The 20529-nt window shown below is 31.8% G+C and overlaps 1 protein-coding gene across 7 annotated transcripts in view; it reads right to left on the reverse strand.

The window, feature by feature from the left end:
* Tbck (TBC1 domain containing kinase) overlaps nt 1-20529 on the reverse strand; it is a 242881-nt gene that overhangs the window by 149352 nt on the left and 73000 nt on the right. For 6 of the 7 annotated variants that reach the window (XM_048813694.1, XM_015484618.2, XM_048813689.1 and 3 more), the window contains 7 exons: nt 15163-15212; nt 14854-14983; nt 9419-9517; nt 7987-8049; nt 7162-7288; nt 5575-5625; nt 4112-4195 (listed from right to left, as the gene is read on the reverse strand). In XM_048813694.1, the coding sequence (XP_048669651.1) occupies nt 4112-4195; nt 5575-5625; nt 7162-7288; nt 7987-8049; nt 9419-9517; nt 14854-14983; nt 15163-15212 (604 nt within the window). The remainder of the gene's footprint in view (nt 1-4111; nt 4196-5574; nt 5626-7161; nt 7289-7986; nt 8050-9418; nt 9518-14853; nt 14984-15162; nt 15213-20529) is intronic. The other variant, XM_048813691.1, reaches the window with a different exon arrangement.

A 20529-nucleotide genomic window follows, 5' to 3' on the forward strand; every position in this document is an offset into this window, starting at 1 on the left:
ATTAATAAAATGAGAGCTGAATATTGCTACTTCCAAGTCAGAAATTAAAAAACAAAAAACAAAAAACATTTTGAAGAAAAGTAAACCATTCTTTCATGAAACCAACAATCATTGGGCTATTATAATTCTTTAGTTCACTGTTTCTGTCTTTCCTCCTTTTCACCAAGAAACTTCAAACTCATCAAGTATTTCTTCTTTTATGAGACCTTTCCAGACATGCCATCTCTTCTTTCTGCCACAAAAAAAGATTAAGACAAACCCCTCCACATCTTGTGCTGTGATAATATAGTAGTATTACTTATCTGATGACTCAATATTTAGTTACTTTCACATTTACATCCTATATCATGTTATAAAATCTCTTGGGAAAGGACTGAGTGCTATTTATCCTGAGAAGTTCAATTCCATAAGCAGTGTCTGGTACACTGTCAGAGCAATTACTTTCTCAAAAATCAAATTAATCAAAATCATGCCTTTTCCTAATATAATATATGTGATCACTATAAGAATTGAACAAGTGATTTAGGAAAGCCTGTCTATTGTTTCTTGGGAAAATATACATCCTACATTTTTCAGCATAATATTGAATATTGATATTCTTTTCCTTTTAGTCTTTTATCTTTATGGTTTCAAAAGAATTCAAATTTAGATTCATTAATAATTAGTTAATTCAAGAGTTCAAACAAAAATTTATAAAAATTACAACAAAAAATAAAACTAGAGGGGGAGGGTGGGGTTCGTGCGAGGTGCTGGGTTCGATCCTAAGCACCACATAAAAATAAATAAAATAAAGGCATGTGTCCAACTACAAAAAAAAAAAAAAAAAAAAANTAAGCTGTTTTAAAAGGAAAATATTCATATGAAAAGATTAGAAAGAAAGAACACTTTTTTCATTTTATATTTGCAAAAAATTAGAAAGTATAAGATTTCATTAAAATGCAGAAAAAATAGAGGAAAGCATTAGTTTATGAGAAGCTTTTAATTATAATGTTAAAGATTAAATACATTACTGAATAATCAAGTAAATATAAGTCCTTTTTGCCTTTCTGACAAGTGTTTTCTAAATCATATTGTGTATGCAGTATTTCTCTTCTATTTTAACAAATTTAAGAAGATCTTGTATTGCTTATTTGTAACTCAGCCTTTTAACATGTGTTAAGAATCTGTAGAAACTCATCTTTTCCATGTTGGAAATTCTTTTATATATATAACATATATATCCATCTGACACACGAAACAATTTTTGTAGAATAAAATTTTTAGAGGTAAATAAATTCCACATTTTGTAAGAGGAATCCATATGGAGCAAAACAGAAACTAGTATTATAGAAGACTTCTAATTTGAGTCTTTGAGAGCTATTACCTGGCCAGGCAACATCCAATTATGAAATGAATCGTCTAGGCAGTTCCTTTGATAAGCCCTATAGTCATTGTTTGAGTACTCCCCAATATTTTCATCTGATTCAAGTATAGGAATCTAGCTTGGCACTGTAAGGGCTTGGCAAATATAGAAAAGGATAATGTCCAGGATTTTATAATGAAAGTTCATTAAACATTATGGTTTCATGTAAGCTTTAGAAACAGAAGCATTATATTGTTGACATACTTAACTGTGTGTTAAGAAATTACCATTAGTATTAAATAAATATTAATCTATTTTATACCCTTAATCTTTTCAGTTTGTCTTTTGTCACATTTGACAGAGTTTTCACATTGCTTATTCTCTGAGAGCATCTGGTATTGTCCAAGATGTTATTAAAGTCACTCATTTTAGTGATACTATAATCTTCTATTTTAACGTTTTTTTTGTTTTGTTTTGTTTTCCAGTATTGGGAATTTAACCCAAGGCCTCCTATGTGCTAGGCAAGCACTCTACCACTGAGCTAGATCTGGTGTTACTGTAATCTTAAAAGAGTACAATGTTAATTCTATAATAAACATCACTGCTCAAATTAATAAGAAAACTATGGGTAAGTGTGGGGCATGTTCCTACTTCTAAGGTATAGGGCCACTATATAGAACTTTACAAAATCTCTGAAGATGGCATTACATGACCTTTGAAGTGGATTGCCTTACTAAATTAAACTACAAGCAAAAAGCAAGTTCTTTCCTATAAAATACATTTCTCCATAATTATAAAAAGTAAAAGCAAAAAATTATGCTTTTTAAAAAGCATTCTTATATCAAACCCAACTTTATATGTAAAAGTCTCTGTGGTAGGAATGTGCAGAGAATTGGGCATATCCATGTCAAATCAAACATTCCTAAATATAAGTCAATAGAGTATACTTTCAAAACTAACATGAAGACATTGAATCATTATTTCAATACCTAGCTCTTATCCACATTGTAAACACAAAGAGATGCATGCATGATCGTGACTTAATTTCCTTATAAACACAAACATTTTTTAAAAGATTTAAATTTTTTTATTATATTCTAATAAAACTGATGCTGTAAAAGTAATTATGTGTGCTGAGCTATTTAGCTATATTCTTTTCCTTTTAGTCTTTTATCTTTTTGTTTATATTTTTCTTTGTTTCTATTTTCCCATTATATTGACCACTGTTATAAGCTGGATGTGAGGTAGAAAGTTTGCCAAAAGTTCATTTGTGAGACAATGCAAGAAGGCTTAGAGGAGAAATGGTTGGGTTAAGAGAATCTTAACCCCATCAGTGAATTAATCCTCTGATGGGATTAACCAAATAGTAACTGAAGGCAGATAGAGTGTGGCTAGAAGAGGTGGGTCATTGGGGGTGTGCCTTTCGGGGTGTGCTTTTTATATTTGGCAAGTGGACTCTCTCTCTCTGTTTCCTGATCATCATGAGCTCCTTCCTTCCACCACACTTCCACCATGATGTGTAGCCTCAACTAAAGCCCCAAGGAATGAAGCCAAGTGTCTATGGACTGAAACCTCTGAAACTGTGAGCCCTGAAATAAACTTTTCCTCCTCTACTGTTTTTGTCAAGTCTTTTAGTTACAGCAGTGAAAAAGCTGACAAGTAAAAAAAAAAAAAATTAGTAATTGAGATTTCAATTACTAATTGGGATCAGAATTTTGTAAATCTAGTTTTCCTACTTCCTCTCCTCAAACTAAACTACATCAAACCATAAGGATATAAATAAAACCCAGCATGAATTCCAAATTCTTTATAATTGTCATAAAAATGGCAAATGGGAGACTATTTGAGCAGCTTTGTGTTCTGTTCTAAAAGAAATACAAAACTTTAAGAAAATTCCATAACCTTAAAACATATAGAACCATATTGAAAAGAGAAAACAGCATGTAATACTATGGTAATAATGGCATTAACGTAAAAACAGAAACAACAGTAATATGAACATAAATAAATAAGTAATAGCAGTTACTGAATGTTTCATGTGCTAGGCTTTTAAATTTTTATTATGTTTAATGTTTGCAAGTAATCTTTTCATTTTAGATGTGAGGAAAATGACATACAGAGAAACTGTTTTTGTCCTTCCTTACACAATAAGCAATGAAGCTCAAATTAGAAAATTTATTTGATCAGAAAATACACATTTTTTAACTTCTGCTATGCTAATTCCAAAAAGGTGTTCATAAAATTATACTAGAAGTTTGAATGCAGCTGAAGTTAGCCTAAATGTACTGATAAATTAATTATGCTCTGACTTGTACTCTGAGAGAGAAAATATGTTTTAGCGAAGTGAAGAAAGAGGAAGTTTATTTGGGGTGTTTAAGCATTAGCAATGAGATGGATGAGAAGTGTTTTCAATACTTACACATTTAAATGCTTTTTAAAGTCTTTCTAATTTACTCTAGGCTTGCTCAATTGTAACACGTTTTATAGAAAATTTTAATTGTTGGAGAGACAAAGAGTAATCGCTAATATTCTTAAACTACCATGCTACATTTGAACTGAATTGAGATCAGATATTAAATAGTCATTTAAAAATATGATTTTTTTGTGGACTTGAAGGAAAGACTAAACTTTCTCATTTCTCTTTGTAAATTTTAGTGATGGATCATCATCAAATTTTGTGGGGTCAAAACCATAAACTAAATTGAGTACTGGTTATTTTTGATATAAGTAACTTCCCTGCAAAAAAGATAAGAAAACATATTTGCTTACCTTGTATTACATGTGAGTTGTCTTTCAAGAAGAAATTATATAGGTATTTGGGAATAAAAGCAGACATACACGCATAAGCCAAGGCTAAGAAAGAAGAAGGCAAATAAAACATTGGTTAATGGGGTAAATGATAAGCATTTTTAGCACATATTCTTCAATTCTTCTGTTAAACAATAGTTATGGTATTAAGTGCTAGAAATACAAAATTAAGGGGAAGAAAACCTCAGTTCATTAAAATAGAAAATATTTTACACAACAAAAGTCTTTTTAAAATATCTCAAATTGATATCATTAATGATATCTACAAATCTTACAATCTTTAATTAATGCTGATGTACACACGACTGTAAACTTTAGGATTTAGAACTAATAGCTATAACGTATTCTTTCAAACTCAGATCCTTTACTATTCTTGGATCAGTATGAGTGATAATTGAATGCATCAAACTAAACATAACAAAAGCTTTAGTCTAATCAGTGAGAAAATCAGAGAATAGCATGTTTTTAAAAGCAGTCTAATATGATATTTCAGTTCTCTGGGAGTATGTTACTGCTAGTCAATTCCAGAAATCTATGAATATTTTGATACCAAAAAGAATGTGAGATTACATGTCTAGACATTAATGCTATATGCAATTACATGCGCTAGATGTGATCTATTATTAGGGATTTGGGATTTGAATCAACTGAATCTAATAAATATTTATTGAAAAATCTATAAAAAGAAAGCCAAGGGGCTGAAAACTAAAACCTGTCATTAACCAAAAATTATTAAAACATTAATATTTAAGTTACTAGAATACAAAATAGAACAAGGTAAATTTCCTGAAATACAAAATGCTATATAGGTCAGGAAGAATAAGTCTTCATTAAAAAGGTGTGTTTGAGGGCTGGGGATGTGGTTCAAGCGGTAGCGCGCTCGCCTGGCGTGCGTGCGGCCTGGGTTCTATCCTCAGAACCACATACAAACAAAGATATTGTGTCTGCCGAAAACTAAAAAAAAAAAATAAATGTTAAAATTCTCTCTCTCTCTCTTTAAAAAAAAAAAAAAAAAAAGAGGTGTGTTTGAACTGACATGCTTTGGAGATATAAAAATCAAAGAAAAATGCAGCTAGGGAGTTATTACAAATGTTTTAGAAAGTATCCTTAGACTAAAATTAATCTCTAGAGAGTCAGAATCTTCTCTCAAGTTTCATAAAATGGTCACCAATGTAGGTAAGTGAATTTAGAATAACCAGTTCAATTCCCAAAAATCTCTAATCATTGTGTCATTACAACTAAAACTCTCCAGTAATAAATTAATCTTTCACATTCTCTAAAATGAATTTAAGAGATTCTTTCACAAAATTTTATAGTATTTACAAAGTAGAATAGAAGAACGTTAAAACAAAAACCTTTAATCTTTCAACCGATTATTTTAGGATAATACTCACAATAATTATTTTCATGATAAAGAGCCTTACCTTCATTATTGAAATTTAGATACAGGAATGGAGCACAAAGTGAGTCAAGACCTAACACAGAAGGGTTGGAACAAAGGAGTCAAATGAATAATCCATTGGAATTGTACACATATACCTCATTCAATTCTCTGCAATACTTCCAAATAGATTAAGCATTTTAAGTATTACCCACCCAGACATGAATTCCTTCATGAGTTATTCTGAGGAATATCTAAGTGTCTGAAAAATGGCAAGTGTCCAAAACAAATAAGTTATTCTTAACAATATTATTATGAGGTAAAAAGCAATATGGAAGTAGAAAAACAAAAATGTCAGAAGGCTTGGAATATGATCCCATCTCTGACACTCTGTGATCTTATCAATTAACATCTTCAGGCATGTTTTCTCATCTAGGAGATGAAGTTTTTGCCTTATGTTCTTTTTCTTTGAAATATTTTTTTAAAATCCTTTAAAATTTGTGAAATGAAATACAAACATCTAATATGTTTATTTCACTGATAATAATGCTGTTCATATGTTGTCAAGTTGACAAAATGCACTTAAATTTATCTACAATAGCTAAGGAAGAAATAAAACACCTTTGAAATATACAAACCCAGGAAAAATAACACCTTCATTTAAAGTATGGGAGTAAAAAACAGAAATAGGAAAACATCTATTATATCAAAACATTCAATAAGAGTAGAGAGCATAATATGAATTTCAACTTATTTCACCTTCATAATCCTAATTTAAAATTTTATCATTGCGGGGCACAGTGGTGCACGCCTGTAATCCCAGTGGTTTGGGATGCTGAAGCCAGAGAATCGCAAAATTTAGGTGTGTATTAAAATAACATGGAATGGGATTCTAATTTATAAATTTTTTAATGACCATTAAAAATAATAATGGCAAGAGCTAAAAATTAACAAGTAGTTAAAGATTCTAGGGAGAAACAAGGTAATAAGTAAAATGAGCAGTTTGAGGTAATATTTTATGCTTTAATCCTAATAACTATGATAAACATAAACTAGGGATGACGAATAAACATTTCAACTCATTCCAAAACTATTTATGGCATAATATTATCTTAATATTTGTACAAGTTTAAGATTGTATCTACAGAGCTAGGTGTGGTGGTGCTTGCCTGTAATCCCAGTGCTTGGGAGGTTGAGGGAGGAGGATCATGAGTTCAAAGCCATTTTTAGCAAAAGCAAGGCATTAAGCAACTCAGTGAGACCCTATCTCTAAATAAAATACAAAATAGGGCTGGGGAAGTGGCTCAGTGGCCGAATGACCCTGAGTTCAACTCCTGCCCCATCCCCACTACAAAAGAAGAAAAAAGAAAAAAAAGATTGTATCCACAGAGATTGCAAAAGCACCAAATATTCCTCATTCCTAGTCAATGTGATTGGCAAGTTGTTTAATTTTAAATATGGAGTATTTAAATGATATCTCCTAAGCATTTTGACAAAAGCTTAAAAAAAAGATGTTCTCCTATAAACCTTTCTAAAGTGAATCAGAGCTTTAGCACTGACTTTTCTGAAAGCAGGATATTTGATACTTAGTTTTACTACTCTAAGGAAAGTTTAATAACTAAAAATTTACCTTGCCAGTACACAAGATCAGGATGAGATACTACCCAAGCTTTTAATACACGCCTAAATTTTGCATGACCTTCTGGTGATGATAATAGCTCATCATACTGATGACAGCGAGGAATATCCACTTCAATCTATAAAAACAGCAAAGAAATAAGGTATAATTATGACAAAGTGATCCCTTATAAACCCATAACCTCATTCCTTAAATAAGAGTAGAGAGCATAATATGAATTTCAGTTTATTTCACCTTCATAATCCTAGTGTCTAAAGTTTAAAATTTTATTATTGCTGGGCACAGTGGTGTATACTTGTAATCCCAGAGGCTTGAGATGTTGAGGCTGGAGAATTGCAAGTTTGGCCTCAGCAAAAGCGAGGCACTAAGCAACTCACTGAAACTCTGTCTCTAAATAAAATATAAAATAGAACGTGGGGTGTGGCTCAGTGGTCAAGTGACCCTTAGTTATAACCCTGGTACCCCACATCCCTCCAAAATTATATTATTAATCTTCTAGAAGTAACAAAGAAGTTTCATGTTTATCTAAATAAGGGAAGTGGATTTCTTTTGAAAAGACATGTATTGACATTTTTCAAAAATATCTTCCTTTATTGCCTTGGCCTAAATAAAGTGCCAAATTTTCAGGAAAAGAATCATTATCATTTTTCAAAGTGGGTTACTCAACCTAAAGTCCTATAAAATGTTGTTCTAGTCATTAATTTATGAGCATAAGAGGCAGCTGAATATTAATAATGAAAGCAGAAAATTTTCCTCATGCTTTTCTAAAATTTAAATACTAGGCAGAGTTATCTTATGTTACTTAAAAAAACTTACTTGTCTATCTGTAGGAATTGGAGTATCTTTATCAATTGCATCATACTTGTCATGAATAGCTCCCTGAAAAAAAACAAAATGTTAATATCCTTAATAAAATTGATAATACATGGCAAATATCTCCTATTCTAAATGCTTGGGACCAGAAATGTTTCAGACTTTGGAGTTTTTCTGATTTTGAAATATTGGCATAAATTGTACTAGCTATGTATCGCTAATCTGAAAATTCAAAATCTGAAATGCTCCAAAATATGACTTTTTGAGCAGTGTGTCAGCACTCAAAAATTTTCAGATTTTGGAGCATTTTGTAGAGTTCATATTTTTAAATTGTGGATATGCAAGAGGAAAAACCTATTTCTTACAAATATGTATTTTGAAAACCTACCCAATATACGTGTATTCAAATCCAAGTTATACTTCAACTTAAAGAGTAATTCTTTATATCTTTAACAAGCAGACTTGTGAACGGTATAGACCAAAAGATTAAAAAGTTCTGTGTGTCATTTAGATACTAAGTATAACACAGCTTTATCGTTTTTCTATCCATTGTTGACTTTTAAATAGCAAATTTCATAAATAGAAGGGATTTGGGCAGGGGGTGGGGTGTCATAAAACAATTTTCTGTTAAAAGTTAGTAAACAAAGAAAAATAAAATGGAACATTTCAAAGTAGTAGTATGGTACCTGAAAACAGAAGTTTGGGATGGACTGGATATCATGAATTATAAAACATTGGGACTAACGGGGTCATCTATATTTTTCAGTTTTTTTAATACAGAAAGAATACACGAGTCAACTACTTCAAATTTTGGTCATATTCTATAGGACTAGAGCATTAAAAATTCTTACTTTTCTGGCTCATAATCATGATAGAGGAAAAACACAGGGAAATTTGGTGATATTATTTGCTGTATCAATTTCTTTGGGATTTAGACAATCTGACATCAGAAATCCTCTTGGACTTGAGTATTATAATTCTTATAATACTAAAAATTAATATATTACATGGACAGTAGATATTTTTGTAAAGTAATCAACTAAATTCAAACAGTTTTATAGACTCATCAAAGCAATCAAGAATTTTAAAAAAGGAAATTCTTCTAACATAGTTCCAAAAGGATTAAAAATTTGGGGGGGTCAAACAATTTTCAGTTGTTGGTAATAGATATCTACAGGAGAATAAAGGGAAGACTTTCAGTGAGAACCACTAAATAAAATATTAAATAGCATAAACCCAACAAATCTTCAAATAATTTTTCTACTCTATTCTTTTCTTCTGTATTCTTTCTGCTTAAAAATAACCAAATATTCTAATGTTCATATTTACTATATAATTTTCTAATAATTTAAAAGCATATATGGAAACACTTTTTAAAAATCTTTTATTAGCACTATTTATTAATCAACTTCTAACCTTCTCTTTTCTTTTTTACCTCAACTCCCAGAAGAGCAGCCCAGGTTAAACCCCTCATTAGAGGAGGAATGTCAACTCTTGCTTCTTTCCAAATTTGATTTTTTTTATACGGATAAGCCTATGATATAAATAAAGAAATAAAAAAAAGTTCAAAAAATTAAAATCACTTTTCCCATCACAGTGTATTCAAACTAGACATCAATAACTAGAAAAACTCTGGAAACCATACAAATGCATAGAAATTAAACAACATGCTTCTGAATAAACCAATGGATCAATGAGAAAATTAGGAAGAAAATTTAAATTTCTTCAAAACAAATAACAGAAACAATGTAATAAAATCTATGGAAAACAGTAAACACAGTACCAAAGGGAAGTTTACAGAAATCAATGACTGCACTAAAGAAGCAGAAACACCTCAAATAGACAAGTTATCACCATATCTCAAGGAACTAGGAAAATAAGAACAAAACAAAACAAAAATTAGAAAAGTAACTAATAATGATCAGAGAAGAAACCAAATGAAATAGACTAAATGACAATACAAAAAGACTGAGGAAATGAAGAATTGGTTTCTCAAACATATAAACAAAATTGACAAACTCTTAGTGAGATGAAGGGAAAAGTTGAGATGACTCAAAAAATAAAATAAAATGTGAATAAAAGAGATGCTACAATTGATATCATAGAAATGCAAAAAATCATTAATGATGATTGTAAAAGTTATACTCCCATAAATTTGATAACCTAGAAGAAATGGACAAAATCCTGGGCACAAAACCTTTCCAAAACTGAATTATGAAGAGATAGAATATCTGAAAAAAAATTAATAATAGCAAGATTGAATCAATAACAAAAACTGCCCTGTCATTGTAAAACCCAGCCCAGATTTTTGAATTCTACCAAATATTTAAAGAAGAACCAATGCCAATTATTCTCAAAATAAAAAAGAAGAATTCTTCTAAACACATTCTATGAGAACAGTATTACCCTGATATCAAAACCAGACAAGGAAACAAATAAGTAAAACAACAAACCAATATCCTGGATGAAAAAAATCTTCAAATTTCTAGCAAACTGAATCCAAGTGCATATTCAAAATATCCACCAGGATCTTGTGGGATACAACTTAGGGATATAAGGATGGTTCAATATACACAAATTAATTAAATAAAATACCACTTAGTACCACATTAACAGAATGAAGGACAAAAATCATATGATCATCTCAATATATGAAGAAAAAACATTTGATAAAATTCAACATTCCTTCTGTGATTAAAAAACGTGAACATGTTAGGTATAGAAGGAAAGTGCCTCAGGGTAATATTGTCCTCATAATAAAGGCCATATATGTAATAGTTAACATACTGAACAGAAAAATGTTGAAAGCTTTCTTTTTAAGATCTGGAATAAGACCAAGATGTCCACTTTCACTACTTTTATTCAACACAAAACTGAAAGTTCTAGTCAGAGCAACTGTGCAAGAGAAAGAAATAATAACTTTGCAGAATACATGAACCTCTGTTATAGAAAATTTCAAAGACTGCCTAAAAACTATTAAAACTGATAAATGAATTCAGCAAATTTCCAATATATAAAATACAGTGGGATACCACTTAGTACCCATACAGAACCCAGTAGCATTTCTACCACAGTAAATTATCTGAAAAATAAACTAAAACAGCAATCCCATTTACAACAGCTACAGACAGACAAAACCCCTAGGAATACTTGTGATGAAGACTGAGTCTGAGGTGAGGGCTTCTGATGTCAGCAGAGGTGAAACAAACCCAACCCATAGCCTATTGCTGAAGCTAGCACTTGGGTGTTGAGAGCCACAGCCGAACGGGCCCCAGCAAACTTCCAGCTGCCGGGGGATGATTGGCTCACAGCGGCCCCAGCAACATCTAGCTGATTGGCTCCTCTGCGGTGATGCTCATTGAGCTGTTTCCCCGCCCTTTCAGACTGCCAGCTGATGATTGGCTCACAGCGGCCCCAGCAACATCTAGCTGATTGGCTCCTCTGCGTGATGCTCATTGGGCTGTTTCCCTGCCCTTTCAGACCACAGAGCTGCTCATTGGGGGACTTTTTTGGCTCCGCCCACACGACCCAGCCAATCGGCCTCAAGAGCAGGAGGATGGGGGGAGGTGGAGAGGCCGGTGGTTGAGGGAGAGGCTTGTGGGAAGCCGGTGGTGGCAGTTGGTGCTCTGAGGATTTTTCCTGAGGAGCTGTTTTGTTTGGCCTGTGTGGTTCTAAAAATAAAGTTAGTTTCTTTTGACAAGTGGCTCCTGATTGTGCCCAGCCAGACTGCGGCACTTGGGGACATGGTGGGATATCTTATAATGACCACCTTACCTAGTACTGTTTAGGGTGGGTATGGTGAGGGGCATTCAAGAGGGTACAAGTATATGCATCTCATGCCTGCCATCTACACAGGCTTGTCTCCTATGGTACAGACATGGTTGGAGAGGTGGCCTGTGACACATGGTGTTACATCAAGGCAGTGTCTCTGCCTTGCTATGTGTAGTGTCCCAGAGGGTTGCATCCACAGCAGCTTGTTGGGCTTCAACTAGCTCATCAGAGCATCATCTCCTTGTCACTCCCCAGAGAGGAGCCACAGCAGGCTGAGGTATCACCATCACAGCTGTAGGATGGCTACCTTCCACAGCTGTTAATAAAACTACTTTAAAAATAAAACCCTAGGATAAAATTTAACCAAAGAGGTAAAAATATCTCCACAATGAAACTATTAAACATTAATGAAAGAAACTGAAGAGGACACAAAGGAAAGATATTCTGTGTTCACAGATTGCAAAAATTGATATTATTAATATAGCCATACTACCCAAAGTTAATTTACAGATTCATGCATTCCCTATCCAAATACCCAAAGCAATCTTGAGCAAAAAGAAAAAATATGGATACAATACATGACTTCAAAATATACCAAACCCTGGACACAGTGTCATATGTCTATAATCCCAGTGACTCAGGAGGCTGAGGCAAGAGGATCACAAGTTCAATGCCAACCTAGGCAACTAAGTAAGACCCTGTCTCAAAATAAAAATTAAAAAGGACTGGGGATGTAACTCAGTAGTAAATCACCCTATGGCTCAATTCCCAGTACCAAATAATAATAAAAAGTAGATAAATAAACAAACATAAACACACACACACACACACACAGGCACATATATATATATACATACATACATACATACATACACATACACATATCATAATGCCACAGAAAACATCATGAAACGGGCACAAAAACCAACACATAGACAAAAAAAAACAAAACATAACAGAGAGCCTAAAAGTAAATTCAAGCATTTACACACATATACACAGAGTCTCTGCAATAAATGGAGCTGAAAAAATTGGATATTCACAAGCAAAACAATGAAATCAGACCCTTATTTTTCACCATTTATACAAATCGAATCAAAATGGATTACAGACTTAAATGTAAGACCTAAAACTTAGAAACTATTGGAATAAAACAGGAGAAACACATAGAGACATTGACATGAGCAAGGATTTTTTTGGACAAGACTACAAAAGCACAGAAAACAAAAGCAAAACTTGGTGGGATTATAAAAAATTTAAAAGTTTCTGCACAGCAAAGTAAACAACAGAATGAAAAGATAGAATACAGAACAACAACAACAACCAAAAAACTGGGAAACTATACATCTGACAAGGGGTGGATATCCAGAATGTGTAAGAATTCCAAAATATCAATTGCAAAAAATAAATGCATACATATACACAAAATGCATAAATAATTTTTTTAAAAAATGAAGACCATCACTAATCAATAGCAAAGCAAAATCACAATGAGTTATTATTTCTTCTTCCTTAAGTTAAAAATGGTTACTACTAAAAAAACAATATAATAAGGTCTGTTGAGGATGTGGAAAAAAGGGGAACAATTATACACTTTTGGTGGGAATGTAAATTACTAAAGCCATTCTACAAAACAATATAAAGTTCCCTCAAAAAATTAAAAATAGACCTATCATATGATCCATTGCTGATCATCCAAAGGTGATCAGGATATAAAAGAGACATCTTCACTTTCTCTCATGTTTATTGTAGCACTATTCACAGTAGTCAAGAAATGGAATCAACCTGTGTTCATCAACTGAAGAATGGACAAAGAAAATTTGGTGTATACACACACAAATGCTAATCAGGCTTCAAAGGATGAAATTGTGTCACTTGTGACAACATGGACATAACAGGAATACAGGTGTTAAGTGAAATGATAACAAGTTATAGTTAGAAAGGAGAAATTAATTCTGGTGTTCCTTTGCATACTACTGTGACTCTAAATAATACTAATGCATTATTCACTTCAAAAAAGCTAGAAGAAAGGATATTGAATGTTTTCATCACAAAGAAATGTTAAATGAGAAGATAGATATGCTTACCTTAATTCAAACACCATACAATGTAGAAATGCCTTAAAATGTCACATTGTACCCCATCAATATGTATATTTTGTCAATTAAATAATAAAAACAACATAAAACAAATGAAAAAAATTTCAACTTTTAGTCTATATAGTTCTTGATATACCAGTGATAATATTGAAGTGTCCTGGAATATATTTCTAAGTATTTCTAATCACTGGGTCCAGTTTCATTTATACAAATAAGCAGTGGAATGGACCCTAATCCTCTCTAAAATTTGTAAAATATAATTAAAAAGGAGTGTATTTTAACTCACTCTTTATTTTGTGCTCTGGGCAGATTATGAAAGGTCATATAGAGAATTAGGGTATCAGCCTCATATGGGTTAAACAAGATAATGTATAAAAACAGTTTTGTAAAAATCTAGTGATACTGAAAGTGTTCAAAGTCTATATGCCATAAAGCTACTTCTATATGTTGCATATAAAATTTTCCTATTATAAATTACATTTTATGATAGATTTCTAGAAGAAAATTATTAGAACACAGGTTATGGATGTAGTTTGACTTACTTTAGAAAATGTTTCAGTTAATTCACAATTATTTTAAAAGAATCAATTCCAAACTCCATATGCCTTTGTTCACTTTGCAACTTTGATATTCAAAAACAGTCCTATATTAATTTTAGGTTTTTCATTCCTACTAAGGATGAACAATTTGAAAACATTTATGTATTTGTATTATGTGCTTTATCCACTTGTCTCTTTAAATAATGGTGTTTTTCTTTAATTTTTCTTTAAAAAGAAAAAATATCCTTCATCTAACATAATTTTGCATATGTTCTCACATCTTGTTTTTGCTTTTTAATTTTACTTTGTATAAATTCGTATCATTTTTATAATTAAAGAAAATTAATCAAAGAAGATTAGTCCCAAAAAATTAGTCTTCTCATGATATCACAACTAAGAATTAAAGTATAAAAAAATTGTTTATGTGCTATTGTTAATACTTTATATTTTGTAATCCTTACCTTTAGCAGCCTGTCAAAGAGGATAATTCTGTTTAGTTGGTACTCAGTGTCCCTCTCCCGGATGATTAAAGGGAGAGTGGCAGCTGCAGACAATTCATTATTGCTGTTTGAGTGAGGCAAATTAGACTGACTGTAAAGAACAAAAGCAAAAATATTGACAAAAAGAGTATAAAATTCTAACAAACTAAAACACCATTTTAAATGTTCTATTTAGAAAGGACTTTTCAAGAAAAATGTAGAAAATTCTTACAAATCTAATACAAACAGAAAAGAAAAATAAATATATAATGAGACTATATATACACTTACTCATCTTCAAGTAATGGATAAAATGATTCTCCACCAACATCTTTTAATCTCTATGAATTAAAAGAAAATATTGATGTATAATCACCTTAGGCAGCATCACTGAGTGTATTTAAAAGAAACAATAATGTAAAAATCATAAACTTGTAACAGTACCAAGAAAAATATAAAACAGAATCTAAAAATTATTTCTTCCAAACATGCAAACATATCATGCCTCTAGTGATTAAGACTTAGCAATGAAGAATACTTTGTTCTTTTACCTCTAAATATCACTAATAAATGTTAGACACGTATTATAATATTTTTCCCAACACAATACAAAATTACTAACATTAATATAAAATTTAAATGAGTACTATTAAATCATTTGAAGAAATATTTTAAAAAGTTCTCTATATATACACAATTTACACACACGCACACGCACGCAGACACACACACACACACACATTAAAAGCCCAACTTACTTTTACTTAGGCATAACACAAACTAAGTCAAAGTCAAGTGTTAGTAAAGGATTCAACATAATTTCTTATATCATACTTTGAGCATATACCATAGTTAACAAATCAACTGACAAAATTTGATTAATGATTTTTCCCCACAAAATCATTACACTAAACATTGCTACGAATAATAATATTGCTAAGATTATTTTTTAAAAATATATGCAGGCAAGCAGTACTAAAATCTTAGCCTCATCCTAAGCAAGGTGATTATAGTTAATGCAATCTTGCCTGCTACTGTGTTCTTCAACTTCCAATTTGAAGGCAGAATATCTGCTTCTATGGGGATTGACACAAAAGTTTAAGTTCTATGTGCTGTCATTACCAATCTGTTGATAAGACTCATCATGTACCCAAGTGAGTTATTTCCAGAATTTTAAAAGTCAAAGAAAATCTTTATGCAACCCTGAAAATTTGACAAACACCAGATTTATACCTGGCTCTTCTCTAAAACTTAATATGCTATGTATTTATCCTTTTATTAAGCTCTATACCTGAGATTCATAGATTCAAATTTTCAATAAAGTAAAAATTTCCAAGTTTTACTATATTATTAAAACACATCTTTTTTAAAGGTTGGCTTTGAATATCCTGAATATAACAGATACTATTTTATAAGCATATTTTCGGATTGTCTTTTCTAAAATTTAGTACATATAGATTACAAAAGGATGAAAATACACAGGAATATTTAGGGTAAAACATACTATTTGTGTTCCACATTACCTTAAAAATGAACAAATTAACATTTCTTAATAATTATATAGGGAAAATATTTTAAATTTTAAAAGTAGAACTACAAGGAAATGGAAATAATAGAATGGAAGCCTTGAGTTCCTTTAACTTGGCTTCAATTTTATTTAAACTAAAAAAAAAAAACCAAAAACAAATTAAGAGTATAACAAAATCAAATGACACCATATACTTCAGAGGTAATTTATATTTGCTGCTTTGTATTATCTTTCCACTTTATACATCCTTCTAGAGATCATAAATTCAGTGTATTGAGTTGTGATATTGTAATTTTCTGTTGTTGTTGACATTATAATAGACAAGATGTTATAAGGCCCACCTACTATATAATATTTATAATATTAGATGGGTGGAAAAGCACTAAAAATTAAAAAAAAAATGCAGTGATAACAGACACAAACTGTGTACAGAGAACACCACTGAAATATACTGACAACTGTGGCCTAGAGATTTGGAGTTTAAAGGGATACAGCTTGGGTGCATGCATAAAGGTAGCCAGACTATAGAAGCCTCTGCTAAAGCCAGGTAAAGACTGAACTATGTATGTGTTTGTGGCTGGGGGTTGGGAGGGTGGTGCTGGAATTGCTAACCTAGATGCACACAACAAAGTAGAGTATCATTTTTGTCTTGGCTATGGATGATTGAAAAATAAAAAGGGAAGAACTTGAAAGCAACAACCAAAAGAATGATAAGTTATACTCTACTTATGTATAATGTGTCAAAATACATTCTACTGCTATGCATAACTAGAAAAAAAATTTTTAAATTAAAAGAAAAAATACTTAAAAACCTTTTGGAAATGATTGCTCTTACCGTAGTAAGAAAAAAAGCCATATGAATTGAAAACTCTTCTCAGAGCTATCAGTTCCCCAAATTGGAAAAACAGGCAAATATATAGCTTACCAGAAGCAGAAGCCACTGTTTGGTAAGAACCTAGTAAGAACAATTACTGCAGACTAAGCACAGGTAAAAACAATTAATGCAGACTAAGCACAGGCTAACTTGAGACAGAAAACTATTAGAGGCCCAGACAGGAAGAAATTTATGTTTCCGAGATTTACTACTACTAGTACTCCAGGTTCTCAGGTAGACAGAGAAATCCCCTTATACTTCCTGTATAAAGAGGGGAAACATAACCAATTTGAAATACCCAGAGTGCTATTTTCCTTAACAAAGTCTGCCCCCTGTGAAGCCTTTTTGTTGGATCTTAACCAATTTGGGGGGTTTACCAGCCTAAATGACAAGAAAGAAGGGTAACTGAACTCTAGTCCCTTCTAGTATTTGTTGTGGGGGAAGAGAAATATCAAACTCCAGGCCTGCTAGCTTTCTGTCTCACCTAAAGAGGTGGGAAAGGGAAGCTAAGAAGTACTTGTGAAGAACAGATCATATTCTAGGAATACAAGCTTACTAAACAATGAAGATCTAATCATAGGATTTTGGACACTTCTCTTCCCCTTTGCTTCATCACCATATTAATGGGGCTTCTCTCTGACAGGGTAAGTTTGAACTGAAGAACTACAAGCCTTAGACTGTATTTTAACAAGAGATTTTTAGGGAAATCCAAAGACAACAGAAGAAAATAACAAAGAACAATAGAAGAAATTTTAGCCTTTGACACCACTGCTTTAGGAAACTATTAATAACCTCCTAGCTACATAAACATGAAATCTTAAATTATAGTCCTATTTACCACTTTTATCTAGTACATCATGTCTGGTCTTCAACAAAAAATTACAAGGCACACTAAAAGGCAAGCAAACAAGAGAGCCTGAGAAGATAAAGCAAGCTTCAGAACAAACTGAGAAATAGAAGATACTAAAATTATCATACCAGGAATTTAAAACAACTGTTTAATTTGCTAAAGGCTCTAAATGGAAAAAGTGGGAAACATAAAAGAACAAATGGTAATATAGGCAAGAATTGGAAATCCCAATAAAGAAATAAAAGGAAATGCTAGAAAGAAAGGAAGACATCATAAGAGAAATAATCCTTTTGAGAGATATCAGTATACTGGACATGGACAAGGAAGATAAAAGATATGGCAAAAAGAACTTTGAAAACTGAAATGCAAAGAGAAAAATAAATATAATATCCAAAAACCTCGTGACAATTACAAAAAGTATACATATAATAGGAATATAAGAAGAAATAGAAGAAATATTTTACATAATAGTAACTAAGAAATTTCCAGAATTAAATAGACATCAAATCAAAGATCCAGGAAACTAAGAGAATAGGCAGAACACATACCGAAGGTCTACACCTAGGCATATCATATTCAAATTGCAGAAAATCAAAGACAAAAAGAAAATCCTGAAAGTAGCCAGGGGATGGGGAGCACCTTACACACAGAGGAATGAGGATAAAAAATACGCTGAATTTCACTTAAGGAATCATGTAAGCAAAAAAGAGATGGAAGTAGAATATTCAAGTACTACAGGGTGTGTGTGTGTGGGGGGGGGGGGGGCTAACAACCCAGAATTCGTATCCAAGTGAAATTATCCATTAAAAGTGAAAAAGGAATATATTTCTTCATAAAGAAAATTAAGTAAATTTGTTGTCGGTAGCCCTGGTTAAGGAAAATTATAAAAGTCAGAAATCTGAATTCACCTAAAGAAAGGAAGAATTAATGTTTGTTTAAAGAAGGTTATAACTGAACTTTAAAATATACATCTTTCTTTTTTTAAATTCTTAATTGGTTTAAAAGATAACAATTTGTTCAAAATAATAATGGCAACAATTTATTTGTTAATAGTCTATGGATAAGTTAAATGAATGATAGCAATGATATAAAGGATGGGAGAAGGATTTACACATACACTGTTATAAAATACCTGCACTCTCTATCTGCAATGTAGTGAAAGTGAACTTATGTTACTTGTAAATGTCTTTTGCAAACTCTAAGGCAAATACTAAAAATGTTTAAGAGAAGTAAAATTGATCAATTAAAATCAGAGAAAATACAAAAAGTAAAAGGTAAAGGAATAGCAATAGCACAGTAATGGACAATGAACAACAATAGTTTGTAGATGATAGATATAAATCTAACAATCATCACTTTAAATATGAATAGTCCAAATACAACAATTAAAAGATTGAGATTGTCAGTATGGATACAAAAATAACATTACATAATATTACCTAAGAAATTTCAAAATTAAATAGACATCAAAACAAAGATTGAGGAAACTCAGAGAAAAGTAGGATATACACCAAAAGTCAACACTTAGGCATATCATATTAATATGCACACTTTTTCTATTTTCTCTGGTTTTAATTGATCATTTTACATGATTGATTTTCTTTCCTTTCTTACAATAGGAATTATATTTCTCGAAAATTTATTATTGTTTGCTTTGGAGTTTACAATATACATTGACAACTAATAAAAGTTCACTCACATTGAACATAACAATAGAGGCAGATTATAAGTAACAAATAGAGAAAGATATACTAAACAATCATCAAAATAGAGCTGGAGGCTGGGTGTGATGGTGCACACCTATAATCCCATCAGCACCCGAGGCAGGATGATTGTGAATTCAAAGCCAACCTCAGCAAAAGCGAGGAACTAAGCTACTCAATGAGACCCTGTCTCTAAATAAAATACAAAATAGGCCTGGAGATGTGGCTCAGTGGTCAAGTACCCCTGAGTTCAATCCTAGTACCCTCCCACCAAAAAAAAAAAACCCAAAAAACCCAGAACTGCCAATTCCTTGAAAGACATAATTTAGAAAAACTCAAAGGAGGAGAAATGTATAAGTCTGAATATATCAATATGTATTAAAGAAACAGAATCGATAGTTAATAATTTTCCTAAACAGAAGGTATCTAGACCAGATGAGCTCACTAGGGAATACAAATGTTTTTTTTTTTTTTTTTTTTTAAATTTTTTATTGTGGGTTGTTCAAAACATTACAAATTTCTTGATATATCATATTCCACACTTTGATTCAAGTGGGTTATGAACTCCCACCTTCACCCCATACACAGATTGCAGAATCACATCAGTTACACATCCATTGATTTACAAATTGCCATCCTAGTGTCTGTTGTGCTCCGCTGCCTTTCCCATCCTCCCCCCTCCCCCCTCCCCACCTCTCCCCTC

This window comes from Marmota marmota, unplaced genomic scaffold (genome assembly GCF_001458135.2).
Source record: "Marmota marmota marmota unplaced genomic scaffold, marMar, whole genome shotgun sequence".
NCBI lineage: Eukaryota > Metazoa > Chordata > Mammalia > Rodentia > Sciuridae > Marmota > Marmota marmota.